Source organism: Dryobates pubescens, chromosome 2 (genome assembly GCF_014839835.1).
Source record: "Dryobates pubescens isolate bDryPub1 chromosome 2, bDryPub1.pri, whole genome shotgun sequence".
NCBI lineage: Eukaryota > Metazoa > Chordata > Aves > Piciformes > Picidae > Dryobates > Dryobates pubescens.
In genome coordinates, this window is record NC_071613.1 from 23,342,362 (window position 1) to 23,360,870 (window position 18,509).

At 48.9% G+C, this 18,509-nt stretch overlaps 1 protein-coding gene across 1 annotated transcript; it reads left to right on the plus strand.

Moving 5' to 3' along the window:
- The first annotated feature begins 3,887 nt into the window (after positions 1-3,887).
- On the plus strand, positions 3,888-12,498 carry RAB17 (RAB17, member RAS oncogene family). Its single transcript, XM_009900841.2, has 6 exons — positions 3,888-4,142; positions 9,399-9,558; positions 10,861-11,012; positions 11,418-11,543; positions 11,748-11,841; positions 12,317-12,498. The coding sequence occupies exons 1-6, from the start codon at positions 3,888-3,890 to the stop codon at positions 12,421-12,423; spliced, it is 894 nt and encodes a 297-aa protein (XP_009899143.2). The 3' UTR covers positions 12,424-12,498.
- The last annotated feature ends 6,011 nt before the right edge of the window (positions 12,499-18,509 follow it).

Here is an 18,509-nt window from a genome sequence, read left to right on the forward strand (position 1 = left end):
TTTACAGTAGCAGAGGTTTTACATCAGGTCAGCAGTGCCCTGTGGCTAGTGTGGGCTTTCAGAAGAGCCCAGAGCCACCAGACCACAAAACAATAATCAGGATTCAAAAGCTATTTATCCTGGAGAAGAGGAGGCTCAGGGGAGACCTTATTGCTGTCTACAACTACCTGAAGGGTGGTTGCAGCCAGGTGGGGATTGGTCTCATCTCCCAGACAACCTGCGATAGAACAAGAGGACACAGTCTCAGGCTGTGCCAGGGGAGGTTTAGGCTGGATGTTAGGAAGAAATTCTTCACAGAAAGAGTGATTGGCCATTGGAATGTGCTGCCCAGAGAGGTGGTGAAGTCACTGTCACTGGAAGTGTTCAAAAAGAGACTGGATGAGGCATTTAGTTGTATGGTTTAGTTGATTAGATGGTGTTGGGTGATAGGTTGGACTTGATGATCTCAAAGGTCTTTTCCAACCTGGTTAATTCTGTGTATTCTGTACCTGGATGTTTTTAAGGCCAGGCTGGATGTGTCTCTGGGTGACCTGATCTAGTGGAGGATGGCAGAGGGGTTGGAACTGGATGATCCTTGGGGTCCCTTCCACCCCTGGCAATTCTGTGATAAATACACACCCCAGCACTTTCCAAATGCCTCTATATGTATGCACATGTACTAGAGATACACAGCTCTCTGAAAAAGCAAGCAAGGGTTTTCAGGCCACCACATTTAGTGAGGTCATACTGCTCTACCCCTGTTGCTTTAACCTGTACAGGTGTAACTGTAAAGCAGCTCCAGCAAACCCCGGAAAACTTTCACAAAGCCCTTCCAGTGTAAATAACACATCTCTGCTGCTACTGCACAACCCTCAGCAGCAGCAGCAAAACAACAAATGACCAAACCAAACAGCCACTTGTGACTTCAGACATTTTTTCAGGTGCACAGTACTGTTCATGGTGTAATCCAAGCAGCTGAAATACACTCAGGTATCTGTGGCTGTTCCTTTTCAGACCAACCAAATTCAAGAGTGAGGTCAGAGCATCTTGTCCCCATGTGAAATTGTGCAGCAGTGCTGCAATATGAGCAGAAAATACGGAACTGGAGGTGCCCAAGAAAGTGGTACAAACAATGCTCAGCTGATCGAGGCTGCTGAGACCACAACCATGCTCTTGAAACTCACTAAACAAAAGAAATAGTAACATTCCCATCAGAAACAACTTACAATGGTATTCAGGAATCTCAGAGGTCCAAAAATGCTACAGCTGAGGCTAAGCAGTTGACAGCCTTGATGTCTTAGTGTCCGTTCAGCAGTGTGAGCCTTGATGGAGATAAGACCTCTTACTGCCTGCACAGAGCACACCAGAGAGCACACAAACGAAGAGGACAAGTCAAGGTAAGCAGGAGAAAGAAGTCGGTGGAGCCCAAATAATTTTTCCTACGGGCAGAAAATAGGCAAGTGTCAAAGCTGAAATTTTAGTCTTTGTTTTCAGCTCATGGTAGTGCCCTTACTACTGCACCCTGCTGCCTTTTCCACCCATCTGCAGGAGATGGTTTACTCTGCTCATATTGATGAGCTAATGCTTCCTCACAGCAGTCAGTCAGGAGGAACCAAGCACTACACAACCACTGAAAAATAGCCCTCTAGGGGATCCCACACTGCTCCAGATGATCGATGTCCTTGTGCCTCCTTTTACTCAGAGAAAGAAGGAAGGAGAATCTATCTGCCCAGTTACACAGCAGGCAGAACCAGAAATATGAGAGTATTGGATTTATTCTTGCATGTTTACTTCAGGGGTTTTATTCTGACCTGTTATGGCAGTAGATGTCAGTCCATCTCTCTCATCATTCTAACGGGCATCTATTTGGTTGCCCAGCTCAGAAATGACACTCGGGAGCAGACATTCCTGTTGTCTTAAATTGTAGATGATCTGCGCCCTCTAGTGGGGTCTGGCACAGCAGGAACGAAGAAGGGCTTGTCTAGAAGGTAGATGCCCCAGCCCTTGCCAAGCACAGACTTTCCCAGGCTCCAGAAGACTCTGGGACATTTACACCGATTACGCTAACCAGGCCACAGTGCTTTATTTGGGCATCTCATTTACACCATCTCCTTTGATATAAAAGCCCTTAATAAAAGCATCTGAGATGTAGCATGTGCTCAGGCAGATGAGACTGGTATGAAAATAACAGAGCAGGAGACAGTGCTTATTGCAGCGGCGCAAATTGGAAATGAAGTTTGGTTTAGCAGCTACAAAGCAATCCTTTCATAAGGCTTCAAAGGCTTCCTGCCAAGACTGAGAGCTTTGTTTTTTACTAAGCATCTAATTAGATGCTTAGTTTAGGTACATGATGTTTCCATAGCTTGTAGGTCCAAACCAGAGTGCCTTTCAGCATCCCTCATTGCTGTTGGCAAGGATTCTTGCTGCAGCAATACCAGCATAAGGTGCCCATGTCCCTAGTCCCTTCTAAATCCTGAAACACCTTTTCATCCCTCTGCTGTGCCAGTGCAACTGTTCACAGACTCCCACTGAAGAACTGATCTAGCCAAAACCCTGAAAAAAAGATAAGGTTTTGAGTCACCTCAGTCCACATCACAGCACCTTGTGAAACAAATTATGGGGGATAGAAGCACACAAACTGCTTCTATGTTGAAAAAATTATATCAGCCTCAGCCAATTTGGAATTTTAGGGTTGTTAGGAATCATGTTCAGAGGTTCCACAAATCCTGTTCTAGCTTCTGCAGAACTGACAGGAAGGCACCTGGGAAAGTAATGCTTTCCTTTCTTCTGGAAACCAACCAACCAACCAACCAACCAACCAACCAACCAACCAACCAACCAACCAACCAACCTACATGGAAGATGAGATCTGCCCTCAGACTGGAAACATACATGGGTGTACTCCAGACAGTTTTGCTTCAATGGTGCAAATCTGTGCATGGACATACTCCCAAACAAAAGGAATCACTTTTACTTGGCTCTCAGACTGACACTTCTCACAGTGGTTCCATTTGACAGGGACACTGCTCCAGTACAACATCTATGCAACTCTTGGGTGTCTGTACATGGCATCACATCTTAGAAACGGGAAGTAATGGAGCTGCAGCAGCCAGGCCTTGGGAGTCACAAGACATGCTTTTCAAACCTGGGATGATGTTCTTTCACCCTGCTCCCTGTAACTATTAGGACTAGATTTTATAAGCTTGTTTCACTTCCAGGAAACTTTAGGAGCTGTTGTTTGAAGGAAAGACACTGCCTATGACAAGATGAGTGACAGAAATAAAAATCTAAATGAAGACAGTTTTTGTAATTATCAGATCCTCTTATTCTCACTTCCGCACTTCTTATCCCAATGCATTAACATGCTGTGATTTCTCTCTCAAGATGAGTTTTGTCAAAGCAGCCTTCACTAAAGCACCAAGCCCCAGCTGCCTGTGGTAGCTAGCTATTACTTCAGTTAAGAGGCAGTAAAAGCCTGAGTGCTGTGTTTCTGCTGGCTTTGCACCTTCCCAGCTGTTTGCTGAACTGCTCTGTAAGAGAGGCAGGTGTGCTGTCTGCTGCCAGCTGGTAAACCAGCCTTGCTTCTGAAAACAAATCATTTCAGCCTACGTTATCAGAGCCTGTACCCTGGCACAAGACCAAAGCCAGGTCTAACATGTGTCAGCAAATTTTGCCATATTATAAAAACCCAGAGAAGGCCAGATTCCTGGCACATTGTGGCTCAAGCTGGCCCTGTACTCAGCTCACCCCCTGTCCTCAACCCCCTGCAGTGATGTGCAGGCTGCTTTTGCTTCCCATGTCTCTCAGACCCCAAGGCATGGAGAAAAACTCACCCATCCATTCATCCATTCACCTACTGTCAAATCCCAGGATGATAAGTGGGGTCAGAGAGATGGATGGATAAATAGATGGGGGGTGTGGGAAGCACAGCCATCAGCCTGCTCACTGTGACAGCAGCCCAGGGTCCCGCCTTACCTGGCTTGCTGGCAAGTCTAAGGTTCACTGATCTCAAATTGCCTCTTACCTTTGACACCGCTCCCTGGGAGCTGCTTGGCGGTTTCACTTTATCTGCCTCCTGCACAGAGAGGCTCAGGCAGCTGAACGGGGCTGTCGACCTGACACTGCAAACCGAAGCACCTAAAGGAGAGCAAGGCTTCAGGAAGGTAAAGACATCATCCGCTGGGGGGACTTCCCGTAGGGCAGATCCCAGCCGGGACGCATTATCTCCAAGATATCTTTCCCAGATGAGTTCCCTGGCACCCTGGGTCTCCCACCGGGAAGCAACCCAGCGTCAAAGCCACACAGCAGCAGCCACCAGGGAGGGCAGGACCATCTCCAGTGGCTCCTTAGCCAAGGGAAGAAATTTTAGGAAGACTTCGGCAGCCCTCTGCCCTGTGCTCATCCTCTCAAAAAGCTAAAGTACTGCTCTGAAGGCCTCACCCACAGTGAGCTCAGTCTCACCTGCAGAGCTCTCAGTCTTACCCACAGCCCAGGGAAGACTTCATTTATTGCTGCCTTATTTCCTCAACCCAGAACGGCTGCATAGTTAATGACCCTTATTCTGTTTTCCTTAGCTTAGAGGAGGGCTGATTGCATCCAGAAATCAGCACTATGTAAAACTAATGCTGCGTGCACAGGAAGTCTTTCAGTTAGGATTTTCATATCCCCTGTTAACTTTGGTTTAAGTGAACTTTCCAAATGGCCATGCTCCTACACCAGCACTATGAGAGCTTTAGCAGGTAGGAGGAGGCACCCAAAAGCTGAGGAATGCTTTGAGAGGAATACTTGACGTTAATTGGGGAAGTAGATGATTAACTGGGGAGGAGGTGTGACCACCTTAAAAGCATTGTGTCCAGGAATTGCAGCACTAAATATTGCAGACTTACAGGGGTGGCATCAGAGTCCTGATATTTTTGCCTCCAAGGAGCTGATTGTTTGTGGTTCTTGTTTGCTGCTGCACCCCTGCAGAAACTCAGCAAATGACTGTAATGGTTTTGGGATCTTCTGAGAACTCATGATTTAGAATAGATTAGATATCAGTTAGACATCATTAGACTTAAACATTGTTAATTTCACAAGAAGTTGGATAGGGTCTTAAAAGACATTTCTCAGTAGCTCCATCTCCAAAGGTATGTGTTGGGTTTTTGTTTTGTTTTGTGTTTTAATTATTTTTTGAATGTTTCCCTGTGGAAATAAAGTCTTATCCCCTTGCAATAAATATGCCAAGATACTCCCTCCCCAGGTTAAAAATACTGCAGAGATATTAATTTACTAAGTAGTGAAAGTCAAGCTCTTGCTATTGCAGTCCGGCCCAAGTATCTACTCCACCACTTCGTGTTTCTGTATTTTATTACTAGGGTTTATGCCCATAAAAAATGGGTTTGAAAGGATGCTCCTTAGATAAAGTCCACTTTCAGGCTAATTATAAACAACTGAGTCACCCTCATAAACAGATTTGTCAGGTTCCTTCTTGGAAACAGTGAGGGCAGGCGGTTCAAGTGCAACATCACTGATCTGGCGCTGCTGCCATACCCACCGAACAGATTACCTTCAAGTTGATTTACATTAAGCCAGTGGGCTCTGTAAGGGAAGCTGGTTAATGCTGACTGGAACTGCATCTGCATACCCACCCATTTCCCATGGGAAGGAGAGAGAAGACATCGAGATGAGAGTGTCTGGCTGAGAACGCAATTTCCTGGGTGCAGCAATGCTTAATCCTCCATTAGGAAGTGAGAAATAATCTACGTTGTGAACATTTCTGTACTCACCTTCTAGGTAAGTGTAAGAACAGGCAAGCCTGCCCCAAATATCTGCTGCTAGACACAGCTGTGACAAAATATGAAGCTGTGTCTGGAATCTAAATCCACCATCAGGATTTTTACCTTTGACTAAAGAGAAATGCTTGTCTGGACTAATTGCCAGCTCTTTATATCCCAGGCAGCCAGTACCAGAACAAGAGGACACAGTCTCAGGCTGCACCAGGGGAGGTTTAGGCTGGATCTTAGGAGGAAGTTCTATACAGAGAGAGTGATTGCCCATTGGAATGGGCTGCCTGGGGAGGTGGTGGAGTCGTCATCATTGGAGGTGTTCCGGAGGAGACTTGATGGGGTGCTTGGTGCCATGGGTTAGTTGTTTAGGTGGGTTGGATTGGTTGATGGGTTGGACACAATGATCTTGAAGGTCTCTCCCAACCTGGTCTATTCTATTCTATATCAAATCTGAGCATGTTCAGTTTTCCTTGCCCCTCAGTGTGGCCTCTGGGTACAAGGACAGGACTCATAGCACCTCAGCTGTTCCTCAGGCTGCTCCCTAAATTGCTGAGTTATTCTTTACCAGGATCAAACTATAAAGGTCTGAAATGCAGCACATAGGCAGTTCCAGTTCAGGTTACATCTCAGCTGTTGAAAGCCTGCGTGGGAAAATCCGCTAAAGCCATTTTGCACAGAAGTGTTGGTGACTGCTTCAGAGTTTCAAGTGTGCAGTGCAATAAATCAAAACTTATTCCAGTTACACTGACAAAAGCTTTCTGGCATGCAGGTGCAGTCTGCTGGGGCTTAACTCACAGAAACCAGCAGGAAAGCTGCTTTAAATGTTTCTCCTGGATAGACTCAGTCAGCTCAGGGAGGTTTGCAGTTGAAAAAGGAGTTTCTGTTTCATTGGCAGCCCAGGCTGAAAGAACAGGGACGATGCTTGCTGTGAGGCAGCAGCACCGTTATCCACACCTGGAGTCAGAGCAGCATCCCGGATTTGTGGAACTGGCTGTAACCCTAAGTTGAGTCTCACCACCAAAAGGCTCTTCCCCAGAGCAAGAGGCAGCCACAGAAGGGTGACTGTCAGACATGTGAGATGTTTGGAGCAATTTTCTCATTGCTCACTACCCAGTGAGCACAGGGTTTTACTCTGTACATTTCCTTCTCAGCAAGAAAAAGGGCAAAGAAAGCAGTATTTTCCATTGAACCAGAATAAAGGCACTTGTTTTGCACCCTTGTCATTCTCCTCAGGTCAAAAGAGAGACTCACCTTCTGCCTTTTAACATGGAAAAGAAATGTTTTAAATGAGCTTTGGCAAAACTTCCTGTCTCTAACAGGTGCTTGCCAGCATGAAAAGTTTGCAAGGACATTTCTATCATTACAGTAATTCTCAAGTGAGCTTTGTTCCAGGGTCAATACTGCCTTCTAGGGTTAAACAGAGAGCATCAGGGTGATATAATGAGAAACTGAATTTAGGAGATAAAATCTTGGTTTGTTGTGTTGGGGTTTTTTGTCTGTTTGTTTTTGTTTGTTTGGTTTGGGTTTGTACACCCTCCCCCCTGCCGGCAGCTTCTTAATTCTCTGAAGAGTTTTATGTTTTATCATCTATGGTAGCTAACTTAACTGCCCAGAAAATATAGTAATCTTATTTCCAGGTCCACCAAAAGGCAGATGTATATAAACAATACCAAATGGAGCACAGCCTTATGCTGTATTGTTTATCTTTTTTCCTGATTAAAAGATAATATAACCCACCCTTAACTAGCTGTCCTGCACAAACTGTGATCCTGCTTTTCCTCTCAAGGCTGTGTGAGCTGGTGAAGAAGACTTTACCCCTATGTTTCAAGGCCATGAAAGCCCATCTCAGGGAACATAAAAAACCCCACAACCCAGGTTCAGCCAGCGACAAGGATCACTCTTAATGGCAACATATTTTGATAACAAGCTCAGGGAAGAGAGAAGAATTAAAGGTTTGGAGCCTGCCAGATTGTAGGGGAAAGACAGACAAAACAGAGGAGATGTGGGATGAGCAGAAACAACCAGCTTTTGTTAGATGAGGGCGCTGCAGCTTCCTGGGCTGGGAACCACATTTATGTCTTTGTAAGAAACACTTCTTGCTCACCTGCAAGGTCTGCACTGCAAACTCCTGCAAGCTCCAGGTAGAAATTTGAGTAATTGCATCAAATCTTCATTATAAGCCTTGCAGGCGCCTGTGCTCTGGCTGACCAAGGCTGTCTTCAAAAGCACCTCACATCAGCAACCTTCACCCTGGTGTGGGAGGCTCTTCATCTGGCAAGCAAGACCAGCACGAGGGTCAGGACACACAGGCAGGGAGCAGCAGCAGCAGGACACAAACATTTCAGAATCCTTATCTGCTTCCTTTTGGGTGTTAGAAGATTAGATCTATATATAAAGGCACATCTCACCATTGCACACAGCAGTTATGGGACTGATTCTGGCATATTTCCCCCTTGCTCCTGCGTGCAAGGTGGAATGAGTGCATGCAAGATCATCTCATGCACCACTTCTGCTCATTTCAACATCCTATTACACTTCATCTTCAGGCTTTTCACGAACCTCCCTCTCTCCTGCATAGCTCTCCATGTGAACTGAGACACTTTAGAGGAGTGGCTCCGAAAGGAGGAGCCAGGACAAAGCTTTGGTTAGCTGCAAGACAGTGTTATTCACCGTCCTCTGCTGACAGCTCCTGCTGGCAGCAAGGAACTATCACTCCCTTGGGCTCAAGGCTTGGAAAAGAGGAAATGTGCCATTCAGGAAGACTCATACCAACCCCCTCTTTGCAGAGTATGGCCAATGCTCTGCAGTGGCTCTCTTCGAATCAGATGTGAGGTGACCACTGTTATTTTGGGCCATGCTCTCCCACAGTCCCAAGTCACCATGCAGCACAGCTCCACCCGGGGTGATGCAGAGTCACTCTGTGGTGCAATGGCCACGAGGGCTTGAGACTTCATTGGCTTGGTCTGCCCACGGTTTCTTAATCCAGGGTGGAGGAGCATGTGCTGTCTGCTTTGTGTGCTGCTGTCTTCAAGGGTAGTTGAATCACGTCCTCTCACTCCTGCTTTTTCACCCTGCCAAGCAAAATGTTGACTTGACGTGTTGCTGCCACAAAAGCCATTAGCTTTTGAGGTGCCCAGCCATTACCTGGGCACTGTCCTTATCAAGCTAGTCGCAGCATCACCTTCATGCCTGACTTAATGTCCAGCCCAAGTTAAGCTCTCCTGGTACAACTTCTAACCAAGACTCAAAATAAATGTAAACCACCAGCCTAAGCTCTTCACCAGGACTTCAGAAAAGGAGGCATGCTCAAGAGCAAGGCACACCCATAACTGTTGTTCCTCTGTCATTAACTTTTTTCCAGTATGTCCTCTCTTTAAACGAGATGCACCCAATCCAATCTCCCTGTTCACATTCAAAAAGGCCTCTTGCATCAAATTTATTCCTAAAGATCCCCACCCTCTCTTATAACTGACAATGGCAGATGATTTATATATTGCATTTGATTCAGGATATTAATGGTCTTGTTCAAGCCTATTTTGAGCTTAAACTGCACCTGCCCCAGTGCCACTGATCAGGAGTTGAAGCAGGAGGCCCAGCTGATAGAGTTGGGGTCACTGCAGACATGTTTTGAAAAGCATTACTTTCTTGCAGGACGTGGCACAGAAAGCAATGCCAGGCACCTCCCTGGAGGAGATTCATCCCACCTACACCTACAAGGTGGTTCTACTAGGGAGCACATCAGTGGGAAAGTCAAGCCTGGCCTATCGATATGTGAAGAATGATTTCAAGGAGTCACTGCCGACTGTGGGATGTAAGTGAGTAGCTTCCATAGCTTGTTGGCTCTGGACAAGAGACCAGACTTGATGCCCTACCTTGCAGTGGGGTGGGATGCTGGAGAACAGGTTGGTATATCCTGCAGTAGCATAGGCCCACTTTAAAACATGTTCTGTGCTTGTCCATTGCTGTTTGGCTTGGCTCTGCTTTTTGGAGGCAGATGAGCAGTAAAACGGATGAAACCTGGGGTCCAAACTGTGTGGTCCCACCTGCTCCATGCATGCTTGGTACTGTGCAGGTTTACAGCTGTTCAGACACTTCAGGAGACTGCTCTGTACATGTGCTTCCCGGGTCTCAATGTCCCACAGGAGCAAGGAGCTTCTGGCTGGGGTGCAGGTGGGCAGTATAGCCCAGGAGATGATGGCCAGCTACAACAGAACCACCCACCCTCAGCACTACTTGATGACCAGCTTGCAGCAGCATCTCATTCCTCTAGCTTGCCTGTAGAGACAAGAGAACCTTCCCACACCCTGGCCAGGCTGCAAATCCAGTGCTCTGCTCCAAGGCCCCTGCATGTTGTGTCCTGACAAGCTATAATGAATAACCCACATCTGAGGGCAGGCCATGTGCATGTTCACTTTGATGAAAATCACCTGGACATCTGTGAGAGCTTTACTCCTTCTTTAACCTCCCTTGGGCCAACATGTCCACTGGGATCAAGCTGCTTCCCTTAGATGTTTGCATCATCACAGCTTCCTACAACTCCTAAATGTTATAGATGCTAATTTTACATGATGTGTCTGGGTTTTGTCCTAAGAAGGCACAGCAGGCACAGAGGTTATATTCTTGCATGAAGAGATAGCTGGTGAAAGAGAATGAGGTGCCATGGAGATGCTTCCTTGTCCTTCTGCCTTGGTTCTGGTTGGTCCACAGACAGCTATCTGCTCCCTGGGAGCAGGGATAGTGGCTTGCCTCTGGTGGATGCCCCTTTCAGTGGATATTCCTATTCTTAGCTCTCTCAGGTCTGACCCACTAGTAAAGTGGAGGTGGCTCTCTATACAGGGGCTATTCTGCAAAGCTCAGAGCTGTCTAACTTCAAAACTGGTGTGCATCCACCCAAATATGTTGCTAGAAAGTGCTCCAAACCTGCCAGAGGCTGCCCTGCCTTGCAGCATGCCATCCTATCAACGGTATTGGTGCTTATGTACAAGAAACCTACCCCTGTTCTGTGCATTAGAGCATTGCTACCAGCCCTCAGGGTGGGTTTGACCTCATGGCAGCAGATCTGAGCCCTCTGCTTTTGCTGCAAGCAAATGTGCCCCCTGCATTTTGCTGGCAGGTTCCTTCTTCACACAGAAGCTTGACCTGGAAACAGCCACTGTCAAGTTTGAGATCTGGGACACAGCAGGCCAGGAGAAGTACCAGAGTGTCTGCCACCTCTACTACCGGGGTGCCCATGCTGCTCTCCTCATCTATGACATCTCTAACAAGGTAAGACTCGGGATGCTGATCCCATTTGTGCCAAAACTATACCATGCTGCAGAAGCTGGGCAGAGGTGTCCAGATGATGATTCTAGTCCTTGATAGAGCAGAAAGCAATACATGAGCACCACCTGGGAGGTGCCAGGAGCTGTCCCTGCCCATACAGGACCATGCCACTCCCCCAGGGACAGTTTGGGTTGCTATGCAGAAAGGGTGCATCCCTTCTAAGGCTGATTTATCCCTGAAGTTGTTTGAGGGGCCAGTGACTTGTTCCCCCAAGAGGACAATCAAAGCCTCACCACCACATCTCTTCTACAAACTTTGGCTTGGTGTCACCTGTCCAGCTTTGCTATGCCCGAGACAAAAGGATTAAATGAAAAACAGATTACTGGGTGTTTTTCTCTATCTCTCCAGGAAACACTCAACAGAGCAAAGCTGTGGCTGAGGGAGCTGGAAAAGGAATTCCTTCCTGATGAAATTGTCATTGCTTTGGTAGGCAACAAGACTGACCTTGCTGATGAGCGAGAAGTCACCACTGAGGTGAGATGCCTGTGCTGAGCTCCCAGGCTCCCTCATCATTCTCACCAGCAATCACTGAGAGATTCACTGTGAAGGTGGAAGTTTAAAAGCTTTTCAGACGTCTCTAAAGTCCTTGTATCATTATTGACCTGCCGTGAAATGCCACTGTAACTAAACAAGCAGCTCCAGCAGTGCTTGGAGGAATAACTTTTTGTCTCTGCCTAGGAGGGGGAAGAGTTTGCAAGGACCAAAGGCCTCTTGTTCATGGAGACATCTGCAAAATCCAACCACCAAGTTAATGAGATCTTTATGGCTGTAGGTGAGTTGTGTGATAGCTCTATGTAAAAGCACAGGCAGGTGAACCATAGGCCCCAAATTCTGCATCAAGGCTTTAAGTGCCTTCTCCCATGCTGAAGTGACCTTCTCTGCTCATGCTTGCCACTAAGATCTTCCCAGCTGGTCCAGCTTGTGTCGCTTGGCAGCTGCAAGGGTCACAGCCACAGCAGTATATAGTTTCTGCAACACATACCACATCTCTTGGGGCAGAAGGATAGACAGAATGCTCCAACATCAGAGATGAATTTCAGGCCTTTTCCCAAAGCAAAAAAAGTCATTTGCTTTGGTATCCAGTCTGGGTTTAATGGTGTCTCCAGCATGGCTGCTCAGTACAGATCTACCATGATTACAGTACCAGTGGCCGTCACTGGTTCCTCTGGGGTGGAATAGGGCAGCCAACACATCCCACCCCATCAGCAGGGGAAATGAGCCCTTTCTTTCTTTGTGTTTCTTCCTAGCCTTAGAGCTGTTGAAACTGGAACAGAAGAAGGCATCCACCCCATCTGGGAAGTCAACAGTTGACCTGGGGCAGAATGGGACAAGGACAAGGTGCTGCCAGCTTTGAGGATGGGCAGCAGTGGCTGAATGAAGTCTCCAAGAGGAGTAATAACAAAGCAGGGGGGACACAGAAGCACAGGGGCAGCTCAGCCTGACCACTGTCCCCCCTGGACCAAGGTCAGAGATCATCCTGGGGGCACAGGGTCTCTTCAACCCTCCAGCACTGGCTTCATCTAAGATGTAAAGCATGGGAGTTTCTTTCACCAGCTTTCCACTTCCAGAGAGGAGCATGACTAGCCAGCACCCACCGCCACCTGACTGTTGACAACCCCCTGCCCCAGCTTCATGTCACCTCCTCTGGGTCCCTTCCCATCTGAAAAGAGGGGGTTTGACTTTCTAGAATGAAGCAGGTGCATACTAGTGGCTTTATGCCCAGGCTGCAAATAAAGAAACTGTCCTAAAGGTGATGGTTGTTTTCTTCCTGACTTGGATATCAATCAGCAGATGAAGACCACATGAAGTGGTCTTGGAGGTGGCAGAGGCCAGAAGTGTTTCTGCCTAACCCCCCAGCCCCCACCCAACCCATTACAAGAGTCATAGCCCATCCTCAGGGGAAATTACTGATTTCTTCCTGAAGCAACAGCTAGGTTTGGGGGCAGAGCAGCTCCAAAGTAGATGCTGAGTACTGCAGTAGCCCATGCCTTGCAAATCCTCCCTTTTGCCCATTGTGAGTTACGCTGTAGGAACGTGCCTTGGCTGGAAGAGGAGCGAAAAACTGAAGCACCTGGGCTCTCTCCAAAAGCATTCTGGTACCCAGCAAACCCAAGGGCTGTCAGGCTCAAGGAATACCATGCCCTTTCTGGAAGAGTTGGCAGCACTGGCACAGCTACAGGCAAAGATCAGCACCCCTCACCCCATCTGCAGGACAACAAAAGTCCTGAGGTTTTGGGGCATGTCCTGATGGTGATGCCAGCTCATGCATAGAGGCTTGGCCAGGCTGAGCTTGGCCACAAGGCAGCAGACCTTTGAAGATGTTCCCCATGGACAGAAGGGGACCACAGCACCCTTTGCCTAGGTCTGTCAGGTCAAATTCCTCCTGGGGACCCCCAGCACCCCACACCAGCTGGGAACACACACCTGTGATGCTTCCCCAGAGCTGAGCTATCCTGGAGCCAAACAGCAGGTCCTTCTCAGCAATAAGGCAGGCTCACTGCTTCCTCTTGCTTAAATCCCCAGTTGGTACAGTAGAGACATGGGTGTTAACTGCCACTTATCCCCCAGTTTGACCACTCCCCTCTCAGGATTAACTCTTCCTTCTCCAAACAGACCTAGATCCTCAATCCTGGGCCAGAAGTTGCAGACAGGGATGCTGAGGGTCACCCTTTTCTGTTGCCCCCTTTCACCCTTTAGGAGGGTAAACTGATCCGATTTTGGGGGACAGCTCATGAAGGAACATTTGGGGACATGCAGGGCCCTGCATACTCCTTGAGTGTTTCTGAGCTGGGCCATGGAAATGGGGTCGCTGTTTCTGACCACCACGTTTCTGAACACCATGGTTGTCTCTGAAATCATGGAAATGAAGGTGTCAGGGTCACCCACGGGTGCCAGCATACTGCGGGATGTCCAGGGGATGGACCTGGGAAAGAGCACCCTCTGGGACTTGTTTTTATGGTGTTATTTGGGATGTGGGGGTGACAAACATGCTATGTCTTGCACTGCACGTGTTGCCAGAGCAGGCATTGGTCAGGCACTGGAACAGGCTGCTCAGGAAGCTGGTGGAATCCCTGTCCCTGCAAGAAATGTGTGAACATGGTGCTTTGAGCCATGGTTTAGTGGCCATGGTGATGTTGGGTTGATGATTGGACTCAGTGATCTTAGAGGTCTTTTCCAACTAAAACAATTCTATGATTCTATGATAAAACCGTGGCAAGACCAGAAATTTTCAGGGCGCCACCCCCTACCCTGCACCCCCTCACACCCCCTCACACCATGTTTTGAGCATAGAAGCTTGGACACAAGGATAAGAGGAGAGAAGAGCTTTTATTGTTGGCTTCAGCTCAGGGGCTCTGCTGCTCCCAGGGGGGTTGGGGGTGCGGGTGGTGGGGAGCACAGGCTTGCCTCCAGCTGGCCCCCCCAGGATGGGGGCCCTCACCCAGGGCTTGCCGCCGCCCAAACCGCCCCACAGGCCTAATCCCACGTCCTGTGTACCAGGAAGGGTCGATCTCCGGATCTGCAAGGCAAAGGAGGAAGAACTGTCAGGGGGTGATGGGGGGGAGGGAGGGGGCATGGAGGAGGGACAGAAAGTTGCACCCACAGGTGGGATGTCCCCCATGAATGCCAGGGGAGCAGGAAAGGGGGTTGAGGGGAATAAAAGCTGTTGCAAAGGCTGTTTCAAAACAAATTTCTGGATAGCGAGCCCCCCACCCTTGCCCCACAAATGCAGTTGAATTGGAGGAGGTAGAAGGGGCTGGAGGCAGGGGGGTGGCTGTTGGGGGAGTCCCTTACTCCTGCTGTCCTTACTCCTGATTTCCATGGAGCGCTCACGGATGCGGCACTGGGCGATGGGCAAGGTCAGGCAGGCGAGCAGCAGGCACAGGAGGCAGGCAGCCCCCAGCTTCATCCCCGGTGCTCTCTGGTTATGGTGGCTTGTCCCCAAAGCTTCTGGGCCCTCGATACTTCCTGCTGGTGCCACAAAGATGCTGGACTCCGACCCTGCTGTGGGAGTGAAGGGGGTTGGCTGTCACAGAGATATCCTGCTTGGTTGCACGTTGATAGGGTGAACCCCACATCGGGAGGTGAAGGCTGTGATGGAGGCGATGAGGCAACTATACTGCTGGTGCCATGGGGTTGCTGTTTCTATCACAGCATCCCTGGGCCAGCTGTGATGCAAAGGGCTCAGGGCAGCTTGTTCAAAACCTAGGGGGTTTGCTGGTGCTGATGCCTCTGGGGAAAATATCCATTGCCAGCATGAACTGAACAAACCTCACATTCATTAAACCAATTTTTGTTCTATCCTAGTGCCTTAGGCCAGGCCTGGAATCACTCTTTTTTTCTGGGACCCCTGCTGTGCCCATGGGACCCCATAGCCCAGGAGATGGGGAATGGGGCCAGCACCAAAATGCAGGGCTGGCAGCACCAAGCAAAGGCTGGTGGTACAAATGAATTTTGCTGCTGGGTGACAGATGGACCACATCCATTTCTGCACTCTTGGCACCCACCCCTGGACCCAACTGCTGAAATGATAACCCAGAAGCACTCTGTTACATGCTTTAAGGCACCGAGATGGTGAGTGGGACCATGCAGGGCAGGCTGAGCCCTGCAGCCACCTGCAAGGAGGAAGCAGGGCAAGGGGCAGAGGTGGGAAAGCTGGGTTAAGCAGGACACGGCAGGGACGCAGCAGCAGTTTTATTTCCAAGGACTTTCTGCAAGGGAGGAGTCGGCATCGTGGTGGGCAGGAGGCAGTTTGGGCTCCTGAAAGCTCAGGTTTGCTGCTGGCACGGACTTTTTGCCACCCCCTTTTGAAAACTCCAAGGACACAGAGGCAAAGCAGCGCTTGGGAAACCGTCCAGCAACAGAAGCATCATGAGAGGGAGAGAAAAGCGTGGCTGCCCTGCGCCGGGGCGGCACTTACCGTGGCGTGGCGAGGCGAGATGCTCGGCTGCGTCCCGCTGAGCCGAGCAGACGTCGTCTGAGCAGGAGTCCCCTCCGGTTGCTGTTTTTATGGCCAGTTTCGTGCTGATGTCAGAGACGAGCCCCAGCAGGGATCGAGCTGGGGCATCTCCCCTCCCCGCCGGCCCCGCTCATCAAATCAGCAGAGGGATTTTCATGACTCAGAAGGGACCAGCTTTTTATCTCCCGCTGGCCGAGACAAGTATCTTGGGAATATATGTTAATCCCTGTCCTCGAGTCCGTGTTACTTTGGCCAAGGGGAAGTTTTCTGCTCCATCATCCCACCCATGGGGAGCACCTCTCCCAGTGCCCCCTGTGCGGGGTTGGTGGGTGATGCTGCCTTGAATGCTAGGTTCTTGATACCATGACCTCACTCCACTGCAGGGGTTACACTGGGTGCCACCCTGTCCACTCTCCCCCTAGATAAATTGCTTTTAAGGAAATCAGAAAATTAAATATAGAGAAGAGGGGAAGGTGACTGCTGGGACATAAGGGCTGGCAGGAGAGGGCTTTTCCCTGCATCATGAGGGCTTCAAACCTCCTATTTCAAATGGGTTAAACTACCTCCAGGTAAGATGTAATGATGTCTGCTCTGCTGAAGGAGCCAGCTCTGGTCCCCAGAGTGGAGGGCTGGTCAGTGTCCAAACACAAGTCAACCAGGCAAAATTGGAATTACTGGGTCTAGAGATGTTCTGAAACAGGGACACCCCTCTATTGGCAAGATGGTGAAGACACCATCATTGGTGGGAGTATAGGCAGGAGTAAATTCTCTGTCATCCCCAGATAGGGCTGGCATTGCCCTGGGAGAGATCTTCATATCATGCCATGGTTGGCTCTGATGCCCAAACATGGCCAGCGTTGAGGGATGGTCATGGGAGCAGCATGGGACACAGGACAGGTGCTGCAGAGGGGCAACAAAGGAAGGGAAACTGATGAAGAAAGGAGAAAAACCTCAGCAACCAAGGCACCTAGACCCTGGGCTCAGCAGCACTCTCCGTTCACCAGGGTTGTTGCTATTGTTTAATACAGATTTTGGACAACCTTTCAATGATGTGGACTTGTGTTTTGGGTGGCTTCTGCTAACAGTTTGGAACCTGGGTTTCCATGCAAGTTGAAGCAGCTTGTTTCAGGGTCGGCTCCTTCTTATTCCCACAATGTGCAACCCCTTTTGCCTGTCTGGCCTCATCACTGGGTACCACTGACCCACACTCATCACATCTGTGGCATCTGAAAAGTTGTATTGCTATGCTGGTCACTACCATCTACCCCTTTTCTGCTTCAGTGCTGCTTGTTCAGCTCCCATTTGCCCTCATTTGCCCAGTTTTAGAGAGAGGAGTGCACCAGCTGGTAGGAGGAGAGAGTGGGAAGATGTCCTGGTTTTGCTGGAAGAGTATCCTAGACCAGCTCTGTGCTGCAGACCATCAGACTATGAGCAGCACAGTCAGTATAAAGGGGGAAGTTTGCTGAGGAAACAGCAGTCTCCTGCTTAGGTTCCTCCTGACCCTGACCCTCTTCTTTCTCCTCCCCTTGAGGACTGCCTTCCTGTTGGGTGCAACTGCTGCACTTTTGCTGGTCTGAGTATTAACTTTATATACTTTGTATTGACATTTGCATCTGTTTGACTAATTCATTAAATACATTTTCATTTCTGTGGCTCTTCTTTTCCTAATCCCCTTTGCTGGAGAGGGGTCATCAGGTGACAGAGCAACTGCTATAGTTCAGCCCCAGATACAGGCTAAACCTTAGACAGAAGAGAAAGGAGCCTCTAGTTGAATGAGCTGAAAGAACACACACTGCAGAATGGGTTCTGGACACAAAATTGGCTTTATTGCATCATTTAGTGTACATATATATAATCTCTACACAGGCAGATGGAGCAGGAAACTGGCAGACAGCAATGTGGGTGACTACAGCCTGAATGACGCCTTAGTTTGCACTGCTGAGGCTCACAGAGAGGACTTTTTCTCGGGATCAAGTGTCCAAGTGGTTGTATGGAAGGACTTGAGTTATGGCTGAAACCAGATACAGCAGCTGGGGTGAAGGCTGAACCCTGACACCAGAAGGATGGGTGCACCAGATCTTGGCAGGTCTTCCTTCTGCCAGCCAAGGGGCTGCCACCCTTTCACCTTGGCTAGATGAGCAGCAAGATGTGTACCTGACAATGCTGCAGAGAGTCTGGGAGAGTTTCTGCAGCTGCAGTGGTTTGCACTTACTGTTTTCAGCTTCAGGCCAGAGAGTTTTCATTTTAAAATAAGAAACTGCTTTTGTTTCCATCTGGGAAGCCCAGGCTGTGGACTTACAAGACCACTCTGGGCAGAACCAATTTCTAGGCAGTTTGCAGTCTCTACAACTATGAAAACCAAAGGTGTGTGTTACTTGCAAGAAAATTCACACTAACTGCTCATGATTAAAGTAGTTTTAGTTCAGGTGCACAGGAATGTCCTAAAATGGCCTGGCCTGAGCAGCCATTGCTGGGAAACTGCC